This window comes from Lutjanus erythropterus, chromosome 1 (genome assembly GCF_056507025.1).
Source record: "Lutjanus erythropterus isolate fLutEry1 chromosome 1, fLutEry1.hap2, whole genome shotgun sequence".
Lineage (NCBI taxonomy): Eukaryota > Metazoa > Chordata > Actinopteri > Lutjaniformes > Lutjanidae > Lutjanus > Lutjanus erythropterus.
In genome coordinates, this window is record NC_139317.1 from 20548754 (window position 1) to 20569741 (window position 20988).

The 20988-nt window shown below is 37.9% G+C and overlaps 1 protein-coding gene across 3 annotated transcripts in view; it reads right to left on the reverse strand.

The window, feature by feature from the left end:
* The window catches only part of apba2b (amyloid beta (A4) precursor protein-binding, family A, member 2b), an 89931-nt gene that overhangs the window by 3572 nt on the left and 65371 nt on the right, over nt 1–20988 (reverse strand). For 2 of the 3 annotated variants that reach the window (XM_084716340.1, XM_084716347.1), the window contains 6 exons: nt 14368–14403; nt 10425–10511; nt 6618–6803; nt 3168–3347; nt 647–859; nt 403–522 (listed from right to left, as the gene is read on the reverse strand). In XM_084716340.1, coding sequence (XP_084572466.1) covers nt 403–522; nt 647–859; nt 3168–3347; nt 6618–6803; nt 10425–10511; nt 14368–14403 — 822 coding nt within the window. The remainder of the gene's footprint in view (nt 1–402; nt 523–646; nt 860–3167; nt 3348–6617; nt 6804–10424; nt 10512–14367; nt 14404–20988) is intronic. The other variant, XM_084716355.1, reaches the window with a different exon arrangement.

Below are 20988 nucleotides of genomic sequence, written 5' to 3' on the forward strand. Positions count from 1 at the left end.
TATTTTATAAAGGAAAGACAAAACTCAAAAACTTAAAATATAATACTTGATGTAATAATACAGAAATACAATGGGACATGATTTAAGGCAATATCAGCTCTATAGCAAAATGTGTAAAAAGTATAAAACCTCCTCTTTGACTAGTAACCCTGGCTGTTTTGTTTTTGTTTTGTCTATTTATTTATTATTTATTTTTTACCACATTTTTTGGCTGTGTAAAGGTCACGAGTTGACATTTAAAATACTTCTGGTTGTATCCTGATGGAAAAAGCCAATAAACATTAATTTATTTTTTTTTAAAAGAACAATTTATTGATAAGAAAAAGAACAAAATTATTTTTAATGATGTTTAGAAAAAAATCAATCATAGTAACCAGCCTTAATGCTCAGAATTATACTCACAATGCCATTCTGGACACTGAAGCCCAGCTGATACTTCAGGTCAGGTCTCTTAATGAGGACGGTGGTAACAGGAGGGCAACTGACGATGTTCATCTTCACCTGAACCTGGTTCTTCAAGCCCTTTGATACAAGAGAAACACACAAACAAAAAAAGCTTCTTCAGTTTCACAGATATTGTGTGTATTTCACAGCTTAAACTGAATCTTTCAGCTACACTGACATCATATCTTCCGTGTCTCTGTACCTTAATGATTCCCTGACAGGTGGCGAGTGGCAGCCCTACAAGGCTGGTGTTGTTGATGGACATGATCTGGTCTCCGATGCTGAGTTTGCCAGAGCGCGCCGCTGGCCCACCGTTCATCATGTTGGCTAAAATAACTGTGGGCAGAATGGAGCCCCAGCCGGACTCCACAATCACCACACCCAGGATCTCCCCTTTACTCTTCTCCAGCTGCAGCTGTGGAGAGGAAGGTGGAAGTTTGCTGGTTGTTTCATCATGTACAGAGACAGACCTACCACGATCAAAACAATATGACCAAAACACTAAAACACACTGATTTCAGATTACAATAGTGACAAAAACATTAGTCTGATTGCATCAGTGTGCCTCTTTTTCCCCTCAACAATTCACTGATCTGAGAGGCGCCTGACTGAGGTCTCGTTTTCACTCTTTCAGTGTCATGCTTTTTGATACCTGTCAGAAACCTTTTCTTTTCTTCCTTGGATCACAACAGAAATCTGTGTTATAACAGTGAGGCTGGAGCTCAGCTAGCGTTCAGAGATTGCTACTGCAGTCCTCTCCTCCCAGGATGCATTCACCCCTTTAAAGTGAATAAGCATGAAACAGGTGTGGTCAAAACAAAACAAAATGTTCTGGACTGGAATGGAAATTTCGAAGGAGAACATGCTGGCTATAGAGTTGTTATTGGAGTATTTCAACTTTGCATGTTTCCTTAATCTCTGATGACATCATATTCATCATCATCACATCATATTTTATGGTTTAGTGCAGTAAATAGTTACAAATTTCTCCTTTATTATTTCTGTTTGCATTAGACCACTGCAGGTAGCATTGCACATCAATGAGCAGCATTGCCTTGTGGCAATATTGAATTTATTATTGCAATAATGTAAAGATCTCCTCAATGATCTGTGTATTTTATCCATGAATTGATTTCCACACAATCTATTATATTATGATATAAGTACATCAATAATGCAATATAAAATTTCATAGCCATTACTTGTCCACATCCACCCCTATCAGAGGGATTCAGCAGGTAAAGGACATTTTCTTTAACCCAGTCAATCCCGTTTCATTTTCCATGATTGTGTTAAATGGGGGAAATGTTTGAAAATCAGTCTTATTATTAGTGATGCTCTGTTTCATACTGCAGCTTCAGGGAGAGTTCCTGGTGAAGCCCTGTACAGATGCTGGTATACAGCGTACAGTATCCAGGTAGATGTGTAGATCAGTATGTTGTACAGCACTTTCACTTCTGTTTAGAAGAGCGCACTATAAATAACAGTTATCACCATAAAATATTATGTTGGTTGTTAAAATTTAATTTACACCTGTAGTTAAAATGGATTCTGTATCAGGATACATTATCCAGATGATAAATTATCTGATCTTGCCTTTGCAATTCCGCTCATTATTCTTGATGTATTCTCCGTCCTCCAGAGCAAAACCTGCGTATGAGTCATTTGAGGTGGTGGCAAATTAGCCCAAAACAAAAAACAATGACTATAAATTCAACAAATGTAACGTGACATCAGATGTCCTCAAAGTGGGAGACATCTCCAGATGTGGTCAGGCAGATCCGACCCCATCCGGTGCATTTACATCTTGCATTAATATTATCTGGATAACATGTCCGGATACAGATGACTTTTTAATACCAGGTGTACATGGTTTGTAACAGCATCTTAATAAACAGATAAGAATCTGCACTGCAAACCTCTACCTGCTGTTATCTCAGCGATGGCGCTAAATACTTTGCCACATACAAGATAACCTGTGCCGCAAGACCGATGTGACATTTCTACATCACAGCCAACATCCTGTATATTTAGGTTGAATTTATATCAGGCACAAACACGAAAAAGGTTACCAGTGATTTATTTTTAGTAATTTATTACGTCAGCATGTTAATTCACAGGCCTCAGCACTGACTTATTACAGAATATATTTTCCTGCTCCGACTCTTTCGAGCAGCAGATGTGAGTCTCGTACACATGAAGCCTTGAGAAATGAACTCACTCTCAACACAGTTGGTTAGGAAGCTTTAGTGCTCTGAGAATGCCCAGTTTCCCCATCACTAAAAATTACCCATGTGCCTCTGAAGTAGCAGCTGTGTGGTGGTGCCCGTGCAGCCTCTCTGCTCGCACAGCAGAAACTGTTTCACGGTTTCTAATTCTCCAAAAGCCTGCAGTAATGCTTTCAGGGCACAGTGTTAGCTAAAGAGGATATGCTACTGCAATAAAAGAGAAAAAAAAAAAAAAAGGCGAGAGTTGACATGCTCGGAGTAGATTTTACTGTACCATCTGCCTCTTAAGCTGTCTAATTAGTTAACAGCTACTGTATACTTGTGTGTTTCTCTAATAGCCCTGCAGCAGAGTGCAATTTGTGCCACACATGTAAAGTCTCACAGTGTCTTGTTTTTTTCCAGCTCTGACACAGACCAACAGACATCTGCAGAAAAAAAATCTTAAAGTTGCAGGAAATTTATGCAAGTACTGCACACTTATTAATATAGACCAACCTCTTTGCAGTTTTCAGAGTTGGAGAAGTGAATGAGGTCGTCATTGTACATCTCCTGGGTGTTGATGATGTCACTGTACTCCTTCTGGCTCAGGTCCTCTGGGTTAATGCCGTTGGCTCTCAGGAACTCTTGGTAAGCTACACTGAACGCCTGGCCGATGGACTGAGCGATAAGCTGAGCCTGCAAACAGAAGAAGCACATGACAAAAACATGTGTTTGTCATTTTGTTTTGTTAGAAGCTAACCTTCAGTGAGTTGTATATAAATAACAATACAGCAGGAAAAAAAGCTTCCGGTGGCATCAAACAGTAGTGGCACTGAGTGTGCCAAGAATATGTTAAGGCATAATATAAATTGATTTTCGCTGTCATAAGCTATTTGTTCCCATTGTGAGAGGAGAGCAGAAAAGACAGGAACATGTTCATACTGGAGTTTCAGTGAGGAGAAATGAAGACAATGGACGGAAAAATTAAACATACACAAAGTTAATGGTCTGTTTTTACTACAGTGAAAGCATGATGCTCAATTTCCCCGACATAAATCCAAGATTTTAAATTGGTGACTCCCAAGCAGGAGTACTCAAACCCCAGTGGGCACTTTTGCATTTGTCACTTCATGTTCCTGATTTAGATTTGATTTAGCTTTAATTAAATACCTTTTGATGATGTTTTTGGATTTTCTGAATATCTTTTTAAAGCATGGGAAAGGAGGGGAAAAGTAATATTTGATGGGTTAATTCCTCAGAAGTTATTTTATGTGCACAATATACTGTTAGTTTATGAACTAGATTAAATATGCAGTGCTTGGCACTAATGGAAATAGATGCAGTTTTTCGTCGTATTTTGATTTCTGCCCTGTCTCGTGTTCATGGTGCTGTGTTTCTATTGTGGGATATCTCGTGTAGCAGTACTTGTCAGGGGTTTATGTTTGGATGATGTTTATACAGGGTTGTTACACCTTTTCTTGAGTCAAATTCAAGCACATTCGAAGCATTCTTGAGGTGCATTTTGAAGCTCTTCCAGCATCTCACAGTTGTGGTAAAGGACATATTTACAATACCAATGTATGCCCCATTTCATTGCTTCATCACATTAAATCCGATATTATTGTGAAAGCAGGGCTCAAGAGGAGTCATCTTCATTTTTTGTGAAAGACTAAAGCAACTAGGCTTTCTGACTTTTTTATTTCTTTATCTTAAAAGCAAACTATTCAGACAGAGAACTATTTATTATGAAAGTAATACAAACACAAAAAACAAAACAAAATAAAAAATATTAATCCACATATGCCTGTTTAGGGGACAAACAAACACACATATCATTAAAATCAGTGTGAGGCTGAGCTTTAAAATATATTATCATAATAACAAATAAACTACCAGTTAGTTAACAGGTTAACTACACGGGACATGCCTCCCAACAACCTGAGTCAGCTGTAATAGGAGCATATCTATGTTCCCATGGCCCCATGTTCTATGTTAAACCCTAACTCCAACTCATTATGCACTATATAGAGCTGGGGAACACAGGAGCCTTGGAACACAGAAATGACTCCAGCTGGAACACCTGAGCATCATGTGCCGTGATTGAGAAAATGAAAAAACTCTTCGCAAACAAGCAAAAAAATCAACAATAGATCACTAAAACTAACGGCTAAATGATCAACATGTGTAGCTTCAGTCACACTAAATGGTATCCACATAAACCCAAACAAATAAGAGAGAGATATCTTAACATCAACACTTCCATCCAACAATAGTGTTGATGATAGAGATGGGAAGGTGAACTCTTTTCACTGACTCAAATTTATCTGAGACACTCACTAAAGAGAGTTAGGTTTTCAAGTCACTCAAGTCACCAAGTCAGTCAGTCAGGGCTTGGTGAATCCCCCACCACTTTAGTTTAGCCTTCTGCTAACGAATTTAATCATGCAGCTCTTCTAGACTGTCAAAATGTTACCGGTGCAAATCAAATTCTGATTGTGAAATGAGTAATTTTGAAGGGGTTGTGACCCTCAAAGAAAAAACGCCACTGTTTTACAGCTCCTCCTTCCATGACTGTGTGCAGGAGGTGTGTGACCTTCAGGTCTGGGCTGGAAGAGCAAATACTGAGTTAAAACAAGCACCACAGTGTTATTTTTCTCACAAAGCTAGGCAAGTACAGTAATTAATGTGATACATTTCCACGAATACAAATATATTTCCTCATGACATGAGGTTTCACCTCATCTGCACAATTCACACTTGCTAGTAGCAGGTAAGAGGGGCGAGTCAGGGAACACGTTAGTTGAGATGAGGACTTCCAAGTCAGTAAAAAGAACTGTTCATTTCCAGTGATTCACTTATGACTCACACATCACAACTTGACAGGTGGTTTTGATGAAGGGGGTACTTAAGCTAAGCTGTTAGGGCTGCAGGGGTAAAGTAGAAAAGAAATTAGGAAGCACATCCACCCTGACACAAAAGACATTTGCCACCAAGGAAGACAGACGTTGGAAAAAAGTGAAACTTTTAAAACATGAACCAGCAAAAAATGAAAACTTGAAATCTTATCTTGGCTGTGAGAGTAAAAAGGCTACATCTTTTTGCAAGCTGCATTTCCCTTATTTCCTATTTAATTGAATTCTGCACTTGAATATAAATCTCTTGCAGAGTTTGTAGACAGTAATGGCCCAAGCTCTCAGAATCAATGCACTGTGTGAATTAGTTTTGCAGAACAATAAAATAAAGTCAAAACTAGGCAAATACAGAATAAAGCCAGTGGAGCAACAAAAACAGAAACAGTTTATAAGTTGATGGATGAGCAACTGAATGGCTATATTATAACTCTGGCCGGCCTTTAAAATCTGGCAGCGAAATTAGATGAAGAGAGGATAGATTGGAGTCCAGCCTTTATACTGACTGGCAACAGACATTGAGATGCTGGCTCCTCTGTGCATCATTGTTAATGTTGCCAAGTCTTGCTGGATCTGCATCAACAAGACAAGCAGCAGCTTTCTGTGTTAAAGAATAAAAAAAATAAATAAAAGCCCAGCTAATTTGCATCTTTTTACATCAACGAGTTGCTCTAAATGCTCCTTAAAGGTCGCTCAACAACATTTTTTGGAATTTCTACATTTCAGTAAGAAAAACATGATGTCTCAGAAACAAATGGAGGAAAAACATTACTACTGGTGACAGGCGGGAAGCAGAAATAATATCCGGCAATCAAATAACACTTATGAAGCAATAACAAGTGTCATTTCTTCACTATCTTTAGATGTTGGAAGATTCATCCACCACATGAGTACTCTTACATAACGGCAGAAAAATAACAAAGTGACTTCCTGTAATAGATGTCATCTGTGTAACCTCTCAGCTGCTCCCAGTCATTTAAAGTAGACAGTTTCTCTCATTAACACATTAACAGACACAGCAGGTTTGTGAGCTTGAAAACACACTTGAAGCACTTACATCTTCAGACTCAAAGACGTGGCAGATCATCTTGTACTGCTTCTTTGCCTCGGGTGCCCCAGGCGTAGTTTCAATGCAGTCCTGTGAGGCTGTGCGTGGCATCCGGCGTCTCGCCATCAGGACGACGATGTTCCCAATATCAGCGATGTAAGATATAGTGCGGAGTGCGTTGTCCATCATTGTCTCCTGTAAGCAAATAAAACAAAGTCACGCGTCAATGTCAAAACCAACCTTTAAACATTGACTCACAGTCATGTAGACATCCCAGGCTAAATAAACATTTCCAACAATGCCTCCTCAATCTTTTAAATACCTTTCAGTTAGCTTTCATTTCATTCTGTATAGTTTTTATTTTTATTTCAACAAAACAAAAAATGTTTTGTCGCAACTTGTTTCACTTTCTAGTTTAGTTTTAATTAACTTTAGTAGAATTGCCTGGACCAAATGTCTGAAACAAGAAAAGAAAAAACCATAAACAGAAAGACATTTAATAATTCAGTGTCTCTGGACTCACTCCCAAAAAGGTGCTGATGTCATGTAGTCTTTATTTCCTGCTCTCTAATAATGGAAATGACTGGGTTTATTACTGTAAACATTGGCTTCACTGCAACAGCAAAGCAACTGTTGCATGCAACTGTTAAATGGGTAGGAAAGTAAAGAGTTCGTTTGCAAAAACAGATATGAACGCCATTCTTAAAATTAACAAACCAACAGCAGTTTAATCGGCTCCCTTGAGTGTACAATAGGCAGGCTTTATAAAATTTAAAAAAAATCTGAGATATCTTATCAAAACATCCCAACACCAGTCTGACTAGTATATTCAAAAATGATTTAGGATAATAAATACAAAGAGAGATATCTGTTTTTGCAAATGATCTTTTCATATGTACTTTTAATATGTGTTAGAAAACCAAACCTTTTCATGCCAAGGACCCCCACAATAGATGCACATTAATTAGATCACAGACCTCTAATCTGAGACATTTTGTCCCAAGGAATCCACTCTGAGTTTTTTTTTCTTCCTAGTCAATAAATGATCAAAATTACAAAACAGCCAACCCTATTTCAAAACCCTAAAATGTGATAAAAGTTAAAATATTCTATTCCTCCTTTAGCTGGGGACCACCTACAACCTACTCAAGGACCCCGGTTGGTCCCCAAACCCTAGTTTGAAAACCACTGTGCTAGAGTATCCAAGCTGAAGCCAAGAAGTAAACAAAATACTCTATCACAATTATACATTTTAACAGACAAAATGATGTAATATCCCATATTTCCCCACAGTGAGCTCTCTATTTCTGTTCCTCTGATACAATCACAGCTTTGAGAAATATTTTGCAACTGTTACTGGTGATTATCTTGTTTCTGACAACATCTGGCTCCCTTTGATCACTAATATTTGAGAATTAAAGCACCAGTCTGAAGGATGTTTGTTTCCTTTCGTTGTCAAAGCTGCATCATCCTTTTAGGGCAGAGAGTGAGATGAAAGCAGCGTGGCTAGAAAACATGCAGGCCTACTTTTAATTGAATTCAAATTCACTTGTGTATAATCTGATTATAACCTAATAGCACCCTGATAAATTGGATCTTAAGCACACGTTCTTCCAAAAATAATGAACAGGTGCACAAAAAACTCAGAGAGGTTTGGATATCAGGGTGTTTGTGTTGATGAAACTAAGTGATTTAAAGGGTGTAATCATGTTTGTTCACTCAGCCAAATAATTGTGTTGTGTCACAATGTAGATTTTATGAGGCATTTTTTCTGAACACAACTATGGAACTGCAATTTAGAGCAGATACAGACTTGAGTCTGTGGGTTTCCTGAGAGGAATTCATGTTTGTTCATGTTTTATGATAATTTGTTAAATTTAATCCCAGTTTAGTTAAATTCACCTCATTAACTGTGTCTACTGGTTTTATCACATTATCCTAATTAGTGTTGTTGTTCCAGCCCACCTTTGGAGTTTGTTCTTATTAAGAATCAGTGTCAGAAACACCATGCAGCCTTTTAATTGCAGAAACGAAGGCTTTTTGCTCAGAATCTCTCTTTTAAGAATGCCAGGAGCAGTGGCAACCAGATGGAAAAGGGAGAAAGATAGACACTGCATTGCAGCACGTTAGCTTCTGCCAGGCGGCTGCCCACACACACACTCACACACACACATACACTCCCACACACACAGCCAGACAGCAACTCAGACTGACATACTGCAAATGAATCATCTATCACATATACATTTAACTGTTACTGTGAGCACCAGCTCTATTTATGATCCTGAGAGCTGCAGAGCTCTCTGAAGCATTTCTGCTTCTATCAAAGATTCTACGCCCTGTGAAGACTTGTACTGCTGCTTCATACAACTGCTTGCTATAAAGCTAAAAGGCAAGAAAACTTTGACAAAGCTCCTCTAAGAGTGAAGAGAAGCTTTGTTGAAAAAGTTAAAAACCAAAGGAGAGAAAATCTGAAAGATACATGTGATTTTTCATTCATAAAGACCTTCAGAAAGTCAAACTTCAAGCTGATTTTTGACTTTGTGGCTGTGTGTCTCAGCAAAATAACTGAAGAACACATCATGCAGACTAACAAATGACTATAATTGAGTACAGATGTGCTTACCATTTGGATATTCATATTAAAATGATAGTTTGGATTTTTTGAGGTGGGGTTGTATGAGGTACTTAGCCATAGTCAGTGTATTACCTACAGGAGATGGCAGTCGACACGCCCAACGTTTAGAGAAGCAGCACTGGTGTAGGAAGCTAAGCAATGAAGTGCTGTGGACAGGGTCAGCAAAAATCCATTTTAGCCACCTAAAAGATGGCCCAATAACAAAAAAAAAATCTATATCAGCTCAAGTCTATGCTATATTTAGAATATTTTCACCTCTTTACTTTGCTGTCAGAAAGACTTTTCCCAGGGGGAACCAAATATCACTCTCTAGCTCAACCACACTCCATTGGTGAATTTAATAATTTGACATTGCAGAACAGGGGAGTTGCTGGTCTCCTGCTGCTTCAGTCAGTTATTATGTTTGTATTATTGTGTGACTTTGGTGTTTTAAAAGGTGAGGTTGCATCGGCTGAAGTCACACAATAAGGCCAACTAATGAACTGATCAAGGCAGCAGTAAACCAGCAACTCCTGGGTTCTGCATGGTAAAATTACTGATTTTGCCAATGGAGTATGGCTGAGCAATGAAGAGCTATTATGTGGCTTATATAACGGAGGGTTCCAGTCAGAAAAGGCTGTCTGATGGAAAGTTAGAAAGGTGAAAATATTTATATATAATAAATAAAGTGTACACTTTTTGGATGGACCGGTTTTCAAGTGGCTAAAATACCTTTTGTAGCTGACCCTGTCCATAGCAGTACATTGCTTAGTGTCTGTGCTGGTGCTCCTCTCTGCTTCCCCAAACTGAGATTGTGTTTACCAGCATTTACTTGACTGACTATTAATAAGTACCTCATACAACCCCACTTCAAAAACTCTGAGCTATCCCTTTAATGTAGAACTATGAAGAAACACCCTCCATGCACAGATGTTCATGCAGCATATTTAGGCTTTTCAGAAATGTGACATCATGAGATTAAATAAATAACAAACAGTGGTGGCGTTTCATAAGAAGCTGTTTGTGTCAACGGTTAAGCTGCAGTTATGTCAGCTATGACACAACAACACTCTCCTGATGTGTAGTCCATAATACCTCAGCAGGTGGCTGAGGCACTGTCGGGGTAAACAGCTTTTATTCTCACGGGTAAGAAAGAGACACTTTGGACAGAAACATGACGTACTTAAATGCATGCTCACCTGTGAGTCTGCGTTGAGGACTTTGATCCTCTGGGTGGAGATGAACAGATCGACCTCAGTGAGGGTTTGAGCGTCTCCGTCTGCACTCTGTGGCAAGAAAATACAAAAACAAAAGAGTTGATTAGATTGACTCCTTTGACCTTGGTTGTTCAAAATCTTTGTACCAGATTCTGCTGTTCATGGTTAACAGTTATTCACAACTGCTTGGATGGTGTCTGTGTTAGTTTAGGTATCCACAGTGCATGCATGTCGAGTTTAGGGTCCAATGCTTGTTAGATGGACAGGTTGTTGAGTCTTAAGGTGAGGTGGAGAAGGCAGAAAAAGAAAGCGTTTGGCAGTGGCGTTACTTTTCATCAACTGTCTTGGCACGAGGATGGCGAACTGGCACGGAAACAAGAAACGTCTCAACACTATACCCTTACCAGCTGGCTGTTTTGCCAGTGAGAGCAATGCAGCTTCAGCATGAAACATGCCTGCACACACTTCCTTCTAATTGCTGTGTGGTGCTAGCTAACAAAACTATATTTGACTTTGTCTAATTACAACTGCCTGATGTATTTTCAGAAATAAGGAAATAGCTGTGATTAATTTTTTTTCATGTAATAAATAATGAATCATCTATTTGATACTGTGGCTTGCAACATTATTCTCATCCCTATCAAGTGTCTGAAGATGCTCAAAACTAGGGCTGCATGATATGGTAAAAAAGTCAGACTGCGATTATTTGACTGAAATTGCATTTGCAATATGTGAAACTATTAAAATCATGATAAGGTGACATTTGTCGGGGTCTATACTAAACAAAGATTTTTAGACCAGGGCATCTCTGCAGCACAACAGTACATCATTATTATGCTGTTTTCTCACAATTTTTCCTGTTTCAAAAAACTGTGATTTGGTTCTGATTTTGCGATTTGCAATTTTTGCACTTGGGCATATTACGATTCAATTGCTATTAACTGTCCATCCCAATACAAAACCCAACCAGTTTAAAAAAAGATGTGATTATGTTGTAGGTATCTATCTGCATTTAAGAAGCTTCCAGAATGCCCTTTGTTCAGAGAAAGTATGTAGTTCTCAGTCAGCTTAGCATACAGGCACTGCTATCAACAAAAAATCCAACTTGTCTTGTGGATTTAATGCATAACGGTCAATAGAGGCTACCTTTACAGGAGAAATAAGAATCAGCTTCTTCTGTGACAATTTTTTCTGCCTGCATTATTGATGTTAAAATCTGATGTTTACCACTGAAATGTTTGATTAAAGCTGAACTACGATGTCAAGATATAGATAAAGAGGAAAAGAAATACAAGAAATTCAAAACCGAACGACAAAATGTGGTCAGAAATGTACAGCATCCCACTAATAACTATTTCTTTTACCAATGCTGAATTGTGATATGATTCTTCAGTTACACTTTCTGTCAAGATCACATCTAGTGTGCATTATAAGGGCATTCATAGTGTATATCAATGCATTCATAATGTTTTGTGATTACACTCATAACCACATATAATGCTTTCTAGTGCATGAGATGTGAATTATAATTAATTAGAAATCCAAGTGTCTTATGGATGCTCTTGACAAGTTCTACAACAGAGGTGGATTGAAGGGGCTTATAATACATTATCACTACCGACCGCAAAAATGCAGAGAATTCAAAGTAAAATTTGTCTGTTTAAGGCAGTGGTTCCCAAACTTTGTGTCAGGTAACCATTCAAAAGCCGAGAAAAGTTCAGCCCCACCACCGCACAACTATTAGCAATCACTAACAATAATTGGGGAAGCAACTGATATAACAGGATTCAAGTTGGATTTTAGTGAAATAAAGGTCAGCATGATTACATCCATTTGTTTATTTCCACAAAATAAATCATATTCATTTAACTTTATTTCACTCTATATTTCTCTCCTGGTTATTCACACCCTGACCCCTCCTGCAGTGGGTCTGCACCCCCCCAAGGGGCCCCCCAGTTTAAGAACCACTGGCTTAAGGAATGTAACTGAAGTATAAAACTTATGATATAGTCAAAGTAATAAAAAGACATAACACTTTTTGTCAAGGTTTATTTTTACTATGGATTGAACTATCAGAACTCTCTGCATGCTAGCATCTTACATAGTAATCACTTATGATGCAGGATAAATGCTTTTACATGCACGAATATGCATTGCACTTCACTTGCCACCAACAGCAAAAGTTATGATTAAGCCCGCATTATTATAGCTGCATCAGTAACAGCTGATTGTTGAGTGTGTATAGCTAAGTATAGGTAGTCATAATGTTTTATAAGCCACATCAGTCAACTACTAGTTTATATCTAGTCAAGACCATCCATAAGACACATGAATTTATAATTAATTATAAGTCACATCTATAGTGTTTGATGCCTATTGATATAGTGCATTACAATGCATTATGTGAGTTGAGTGTAGTCATGAAGCATTATGAATGCATAATAAAACACTGTAAATGCCCCATAACGCAAATATAGATGTGGTCTTCATAAAAGGTGTTAAGTGATTTTCTTTCAAGCTGTCCAACACATGCAGTCGTTGCTAAGGTTGTTTACATTGATCCCTCTCTTCACTGTATCTCAGGATCACCAGCGTGTAGACCCAAGATGAATTGAGATATTATAGCGAGAATTATTTTCTGCTTTAGCTGATGAAAACTGTGTTAATCATACAAACATTAGGCATGCACTGAATTACAATTTGCCAAATACATAATTAAACTTACTCGAGGGTAACAGCAACATACGTACAAACTATGAAAAAGCACTAAATAGTATTTGCAAACACAAATTGCAGCTGATGGCATGAGTTTTGCGTTGGCATGTGATGTTTTTCTTTCTTCTGTTTGATAAAATTCAGCTGTATGTCTTTGTTCCTGAAGTAAAAGCTTTTCATATTCAGTATGTTGTGCTTTTGTGTCAGAAAAAACTTAATTAGAGACAGAATTTAGATTTCTGTGTCTATTTCTAGTTACCTTAGTGTATTCATAACCCGAGGAAAATGTCTGCAAAGACATTTTTACTGACTCAAAATTCTCCAAAGGTTCTGATTCTTCAGTTTAAAAGAAGAAAGTCAATTTGACATGAAAATGTTATTAACAGTTTTCATGTTACTAAAATTATTCATACACTCAGAGAGTAAACAAGCTGCTGAATTATTTTATTAATTTTCTGTAATATTTTTTATCTGATCCTTGAGTTTTAAATTGTGTTTAAACTTGTTTATACTTAACTCTTGTTTTATTTTTACAACGTGTCAGGCACATACACTGCATGTCTTTATGCTTGTATATGCAGTCATGTATGTCTGTCTTTGAGAAGCACTTTGGTGCAAAACCGGTTTTCTTTTTAAAGTGATATAGAACTGAAATAAACCTTAAATTTGCACAGGCTAATACATAGTATTATTGGCACTGTACTAAGAGAAACTGATGAACTAATACAGCCTGAAGCTTCTCCCGTCAGTGTCCTGCTGACATGTGTTCTGTTACCTTGTGGTCACAGTGGTTGCATATAAATTCAGGTCAATGTGCCGTTATTAAATTTGGCTTCAGCGGTTCTCGGTCTATTTATTACAACACAGCTTCAACTTCAGTCAGTGTAAATGTCCTTCAACAAAAACAGCTTATGATGTCTCTGGTTAAAAGTCACTCTAGTTTGACATTGCTGTAAAATATTGCAATGTAAATAGACTCATTAAAGACTCTCACTGTCAAAATGCATAGCTGTCCACATTAAACATGTTAGTCTCAATTCCTGAAAACCTGACAGAGTTTTGTTTGACTTAATTAATGCACACGGCAGACGTGACACAGATGGGAGAGGACACACGGAAACAGACAGGCACAAATGAAATGAAAAAGAAAAGGTGAGAGTGGAGGGAAAGGTGGCCAAAGGGTCTTCCTTTTGCCCTGTTTATTACACACCGCCTTTTTCTTGATTTTGGCAGCCTTCTGTACCCTCTGGCAGGCGGGCGGGCGGGCGGGCGGGCAGGCGTTGGGACGGGACAAGGTCAGCGGATACAGGAGCACAAAAAACAGGAGGGAGAGGAGGAGGAAATAAAGAAGGTAAATAAAAGAAGGTAAGACAATAAAAGCCCCAAACCAAACGGCAGGTGTGCTATCGCAGGTCTCAGAGACAGAGAGAAAGTGACACAGAGAGACAGAGACAGTAGCACAGGCATTATAACATGACCCCGCACAGAAAGCAACAGAAACTCTTGACTGTTCTTCTCCCATAAATATGTCATTTATAACATCTCAAAAGTCTTAAGAAATCCAAGTGGGGAAGATTATTGAGAAATACTGAAAGTGCTGAAGCCACAATTTCCTACTACTGCCAATGTTAAAAAACTGATTTGTGCATGTCGTCTTATCTGATGTCCCCACAAAGGGTTCTGTGCTGCAATCAACTAGAATCTGTTTCACATGACACATGTAGTTGAATGCAGTACAGTGAACATGCAAAAGGAAATTCTTAACCCTTAGATGCATAAGTGGGTCAAAATGTTTAATGCTCATCTTTGCCAACATTTATGTTGGTTGGTGCCAACTTAAAAAAGGATCTGAAACAACTTATTTTGAAGTATAGTGCTGCGTAAAATGAGGTATGATAAAACTATATGAATGTGGTCCAAAGATATTGTGCATGTAATCCTTGTTTTTATTTATTTTTCATTCTTGGTTCTTTTCATTTCTAGCAATTTTCTCTTTTAAATGGAAAAAAATGTATGTTTGAAAATTTGTGGCAGCATAGTTATCTTTAATTTTAATCTTAGGAGGGTTTTTTTTTTACAAGCCCTCAGGTTTTTTCTTTCTCATCCCACCTGTGCATTGTTATGTTATTGTCTACTTCTTCTCAATTGTTTTATTATATACACAAATAAAGAACAAGAACAAGAACAATCTGACAGTCACAAATACTATGAGAGTAATATAAAAGGGCTATTTTAAGTGACATCTAATTAACTTTGTTTTAAATTTCTTATATACATTTTACATACATTTATACAGGTTAGAGCAATTTTATATTGCTTTGTATACATGTACCTATACTAATATAGTGATACTGATTTAAATTATTATTTTAGGAGCCTAAAACTTGTACCAGGATGTACTTAAAAAACACCTTTGAACCACCACTTGGATCTCCTTGGACTTTTTATATGTTACAGAGAAGACTTTTATGAGTAATAAACGTTTGCCAGATTTTCTTGAGATTCACCCTCACCACATTTTTTTCTCCCAAAATGTTTGACCATTTTTGGTAGAATCATATTTAAAAGATGTTTAAAACTTTCCCTTTATACGATTCCTTAAGACTTTTTTTTTTCTCTCATTCAGAACACATTAGGGACACAAAATCTGCTGAGTTTGTTTCTGCTGCAATTTGTGTGACGTTGATCCACACCTTTGGGTGAAATGCCTGCACTACAGAGGAAGTGTGTGTTTGTGTGTGTGTGACTGTATATGTGTTTGTGGAGATAGCATTCACATAGCCGTGTTGGTTATCAGATACAAATCAAAACAGCAATTACACAGGGTAATAATTGCTTTTTCTCTTTTAAACACAGCAAATTAAAAGCGTGCAGACATGAATTGACAGTGTTCCTGCACTCACAACATCTATATAAAGCTCTATAAGAAGGATCTCAAAGGTTTATTTGTTCTTATCAGCAGCATTCAGGCTAACAAATACAACAAAGTCTATACGTCAGGCTGTTTGTGTTGTATATGGGCACTGCTCTTAGAATCTCCCATGTTCATGTCACAGTTGAAACGCTATTACCAGTGAAAGACTTGCATGAAAACAATCACACACAGAGGGGAGGGGATAAAGCCCCTAGCAGGGATTTAAACTGCGCACTTGGGGTTTGTTCTCTGGGATGCATCAGAGAAAGCCGAGTCACTATATTTGGAATTAGATCAACATGAGGCAGTTTTACACAGCTAATGTGTTTGATTAGTTCATCAGTAATTCTGGTCTTGGCATTGGCCCTTCAGTTGTTGAACTTAACACTCATAATCCTTTGGGGTACTTTGTAATCTTTCAAATCAACCCTTCTGTATAAAGTTCAAGCTGAGCCACTGGTCTTCTCTCCATCTGCCATCGACCAGAGGAAATGATCTTGACCGTCATTACATTTGTGAGGCTGGACGTTTGCCCAAGCCACTGTGCTAAGCTGGACCGTAAAGATAGTATTAGTTTAAAAAAAAAAAAACGAGCAGAGAAAACAGCCCAAAGGGAAGAGTCTTTTTCAGGGTTTCGTGTTTTTTTAAATGTCCTCCTCCGTGATCAGCTCTCACGCAAGTCAGACATCTGAGGCTTTCAGCAGCATCATCCACTGCTCTGCTGAGGAGGAGCTGAGCAGGGAGGAGATAGACGGCAGGAAAAAATGAGTGGAGGGGTGGGGTAGAGGGGTGAAGCTGCATAAATATTACATCAAACAGAGTGAACATCATGCCAAAAAGATCTGCATAAATAACCTTGCTACCATTTACCTGGCATACTACTTTTTGCTCTGTTCAGCACTACAGAGTCTGAGTGAGCTCCTGTGCTTGTATAAACCACACGTCTGCTTGTTCGGGTTGATATGGAGTAAAAACACAAATATGGCTGCACATATGTGATCGGATTTGAATGCAGTCGACGTTTCTGCCCACTTCTATGTCTGAGATTAAAAACATCTTTTGCTATACAGCTACTCATTTGTCCACGAGGGACAAATCAAAGAGATAATGTACGTCTTCTTGTTCAATGGACCCTTCCCAAGTGGGGGAAAGCAGCACTAAAAGGTGATAGCTAACTGTTGCCATGGTTTCATCCTGACAAGACTTTTTTTCAGGGAAGGCAACTGTGCATGACAGAGAGTGAGTGAGTGAAAGAAATACCAAACAGACTGGATAAATGTGAAATGATGCTAGTAGACATCGTCATTGTGGCAACTGAAACGAATCAAAAGACCTCTAGACCCTCCATCACTCCCCCGTTGCCCTTTTCTTTGTTTCAGAAAGTCCTTTGACGGGATTGTGACTCTTCAGAGTGGAGTTATTAGGGATTTGGGCTTCAATCTGTGACTACAAAAAAGGATTCTTCTTTTAAAAACTGGGGTAGGCAGTCTATTTTTGGCATCTTTGGGCACGAGTCTCATTCCCTGGTGAGTCGCTTCATATTTGACAAAAATGAGACTCAACAATCGACTGTCCTTCTCTAGAATCACCTACTGCATCTTTAAGTCACCAGTAGGGACGGGTATCATTCGGATTTTACTGATACCCATACTGCTAATCAATACTGATACTTATTGAAACTCTTATTGATACTGCTTTCCATAATTTGATGCAAAAAATAAAGACATGACATGCAAATATGCGAAAAAAGGTCTTTTAGCTGATGTAACTGGTTAACTGTAGTTAAGGGCCATGGTTATCTCCTGAGCAAAGGAACAGCAACTTGTCACTGAAATGAGAATAGCTGGCCTGATCCACCTTAAATGTCAGCCCACCTTAAGTGAGTTTGCATGGAAGTTGTTGCTACTTCAGAGCTAACAGTTAACCCCCTCCAGCAGTATTACAGACGGGGAACTTGGCTTGGATTTTGGGGAGTTGTAGCATTTATTCTCCGACAAACAGCTTAAACTGTATAGACAGTGCACATCATTGCTACGTTTACTCTCTGTCTCTCTGTGTGTCTCTCGTCTCGACTGCACACTCGCATGGCCACATTAGCAGGAGGGGATGCACTCCCAGCTGTGTCCTTGGTTGGTTTATTTTGTGTACTCAGCTATGACGTCTGCATCTGAATGCAGTTCATGCTGCAAAATAGCGACACAAGAAGCTTTGTTTTGTTTGTGTCGATGTGTTTGGGAGGGAGACAGAGGAGAAGAGAGTGCAGGGTGCATGCTAATATATTATGTTATAAGCACAACTATACAACCCCCAAACCCCACACAACCCTGTCGCTGCAAGCTCTGAATGTGGCCTTCAGAGTGAATTAACCTTACATTAATAAAAGCGGTATAATAGCAGTAACATTTGTCCACGAGCTTATCAGTACTTCAATACTGACCAATCAGGAACTAGTACTAATTTAGTACCCGTCCTTGATACCAATCCCTCGTCACCAGTATCTGATTACAAAAAAACAGACTTCAGGCTGCAGTGATTCATATCACATCATGGTTAAAAAGTTGACATTTATGGCTCAATCGTCAAAACTCAACACTTTCTTGATATGGATAGAAAGGTTCTTGAATTAGATATTTACTTATTCAAATTAATTATTTAATAACTTTAATATCCAGTCTTACACTTATTTCATTCAGGAAAAGTGCTTGACAGCATTTAACATTTGAAAAGTTGTGATTTTTTTGTTTAAATTTAATGTTGAAGAAAAACTATCCTGATAAAATTTAATGACATATTTATGACATGTCCAAATGGTACCACTTTGACTGAGGTCGAGGGAATTGTTCCTGACAGCATTATGAAAGCATTTGACAGTGTAATAACACCTTTATCTCTATGGCAAGTCCAAAATGTATGACTGTAGTTGTGATTAAGAAAAAACATTCATGACACAATTATAATGGTCTTGTTGCCAATGTCAGCATCAATCACATATGACAATTTAATTTAATACAGAAAGATGAACAGTTTGTTTGATAATGTCAAGTAGTCATGACAAAGAAATCGAAAGGTCGTCTTTTAATGTCAGTTTTTGTCTTGGTTAAGTGATGTCATCATTGTATTAATTTACGAAATGACACTTACTGACACTAGTCCTAAACATTCATAAAGACAGTTAATGACAGGTGTTGTGACATGGTCCCTTCAAATCAAGTGTTAGCAAAACATGTTTTTATTGCTCAAGTTAAGGAATCAATCAAGTACTGTTTTGGAATCTGTACCAAATCAGGTACTCTATTATTGGCCTGTACAATTGCTCATTCAAAGATTTTACATTCACATTTAATTTTGCATAATTATTTGAATACTTGAAGGCAACAGTAGTCATTTCCAGCCCTCTTCAACCACAATTTAATACAGATTAAGACTAATTTTGGAGTCTACACGTCAAGCACCACTAATCCTCTCTGCTAAATAGAACTGGGTCAGTTTACACTACACTGAATCATATAAAATTAAAGGTAAGCTCTGTTCCTTAATTACAGCAACAAATTATATGTTATTTTACTTAGTATTAGCAAACATAAAGATCCTGAAAAATGTGGCTAAATAAGAGACAGTGAGGCCAGTTTCAGAGGCCTTAACAGATTTCTTCACTGGGACACACTAGAGTTAACTGAAACTGGCTGCTATTTACTTTTTCATGCCCTCCTGATGTTGCTGATATAATGCACCATGAAACCTAACCTAATATACAAATTTAAAACACATACAGAAAAGTAAGTTTATCTTTCTCTACTCTTTCAATTCTTGTTGTGTCCCATTATACGACCGCACTCGCATGTATCCATGATCTCACCAATGACGAGTGTCATTACCGCATGCAACTTTCTAAAAGTAGACCACGACGCAGGAGGTCATTTAATATTTAGACATACAGCCAAGCTTGTGTTCACATGAGAGGCAGATAAAAGAGACTGGAGTCTGGGTAGCGCACCAAAACATCAGCACTGCATGATGTCATCATATTGTGAGACAATGTGCTTTGATCACACAAGTCACGAGTCCATGACTAAGGCTGGGTTGCACCAACAAGGATAAATTTTTAAACCAGATTAGATCATGCCAAACTTCTACTTTTAAACTTTAAATTAAGAACTTAAACCTCAGTTCAGTTTTTTTTGATTAAATTCAATTCTGCTGCACCCAAACATTAAACTCTAATTTAAAATGTTATCCAGTATTAACTTTAAACTTATACTTGAGGAAGATTAACTTTGAAATGGCAGGCTTTTTGAGATGGATTGAGAAAATAATCAAGTTTTTCAAAGGAAGTTAAGCAACAGACTCAACCAAATTGTTTTTTTAAGATGTGTCTCTTCTTTCTTTCATACCAGTTCATCTGCTAAAATAGTCTGCCAGTTGTTTCCAAGCAGCCTCTTTTTTCTGTATACTTTTCTGTCATCCATTTCCTCAACTATTTAGCCATATTGCTCCGTTAATTTGTCCGACAAGTTTTTCTCACAGGAGGAGAAGTTAGAGCTTCAATGCCAGGCCATCAAGAGTAGGCTAGCTAGCAAACAATGTCTCTTTTTGTTAAGGAATACAGAGCAGCCAAAAGTTAACATTTCCCCTGTCTTTTATACTTACTAGGTCTTAACAGCACTCAAACTGTTAATTTATTTATTTTAATTTGAGGAAGCAAGCATCTCCATATTGATTAAATCTAATTTCAGCTGTCACTCTGTCACTCCACTGGCTCTTGAACTAGTGGATAGGTCAACAATAAAATTTTGTTTATAATTTTACAAAAAACACAATTAAACGTCCATTCCTCATCCTAATAGTGATACTAGGGGTGCCTCAGACTTCTGTAGTTTGGGCAGAGTAACAGTGATGAGCAGAACAATCTAGCTAATG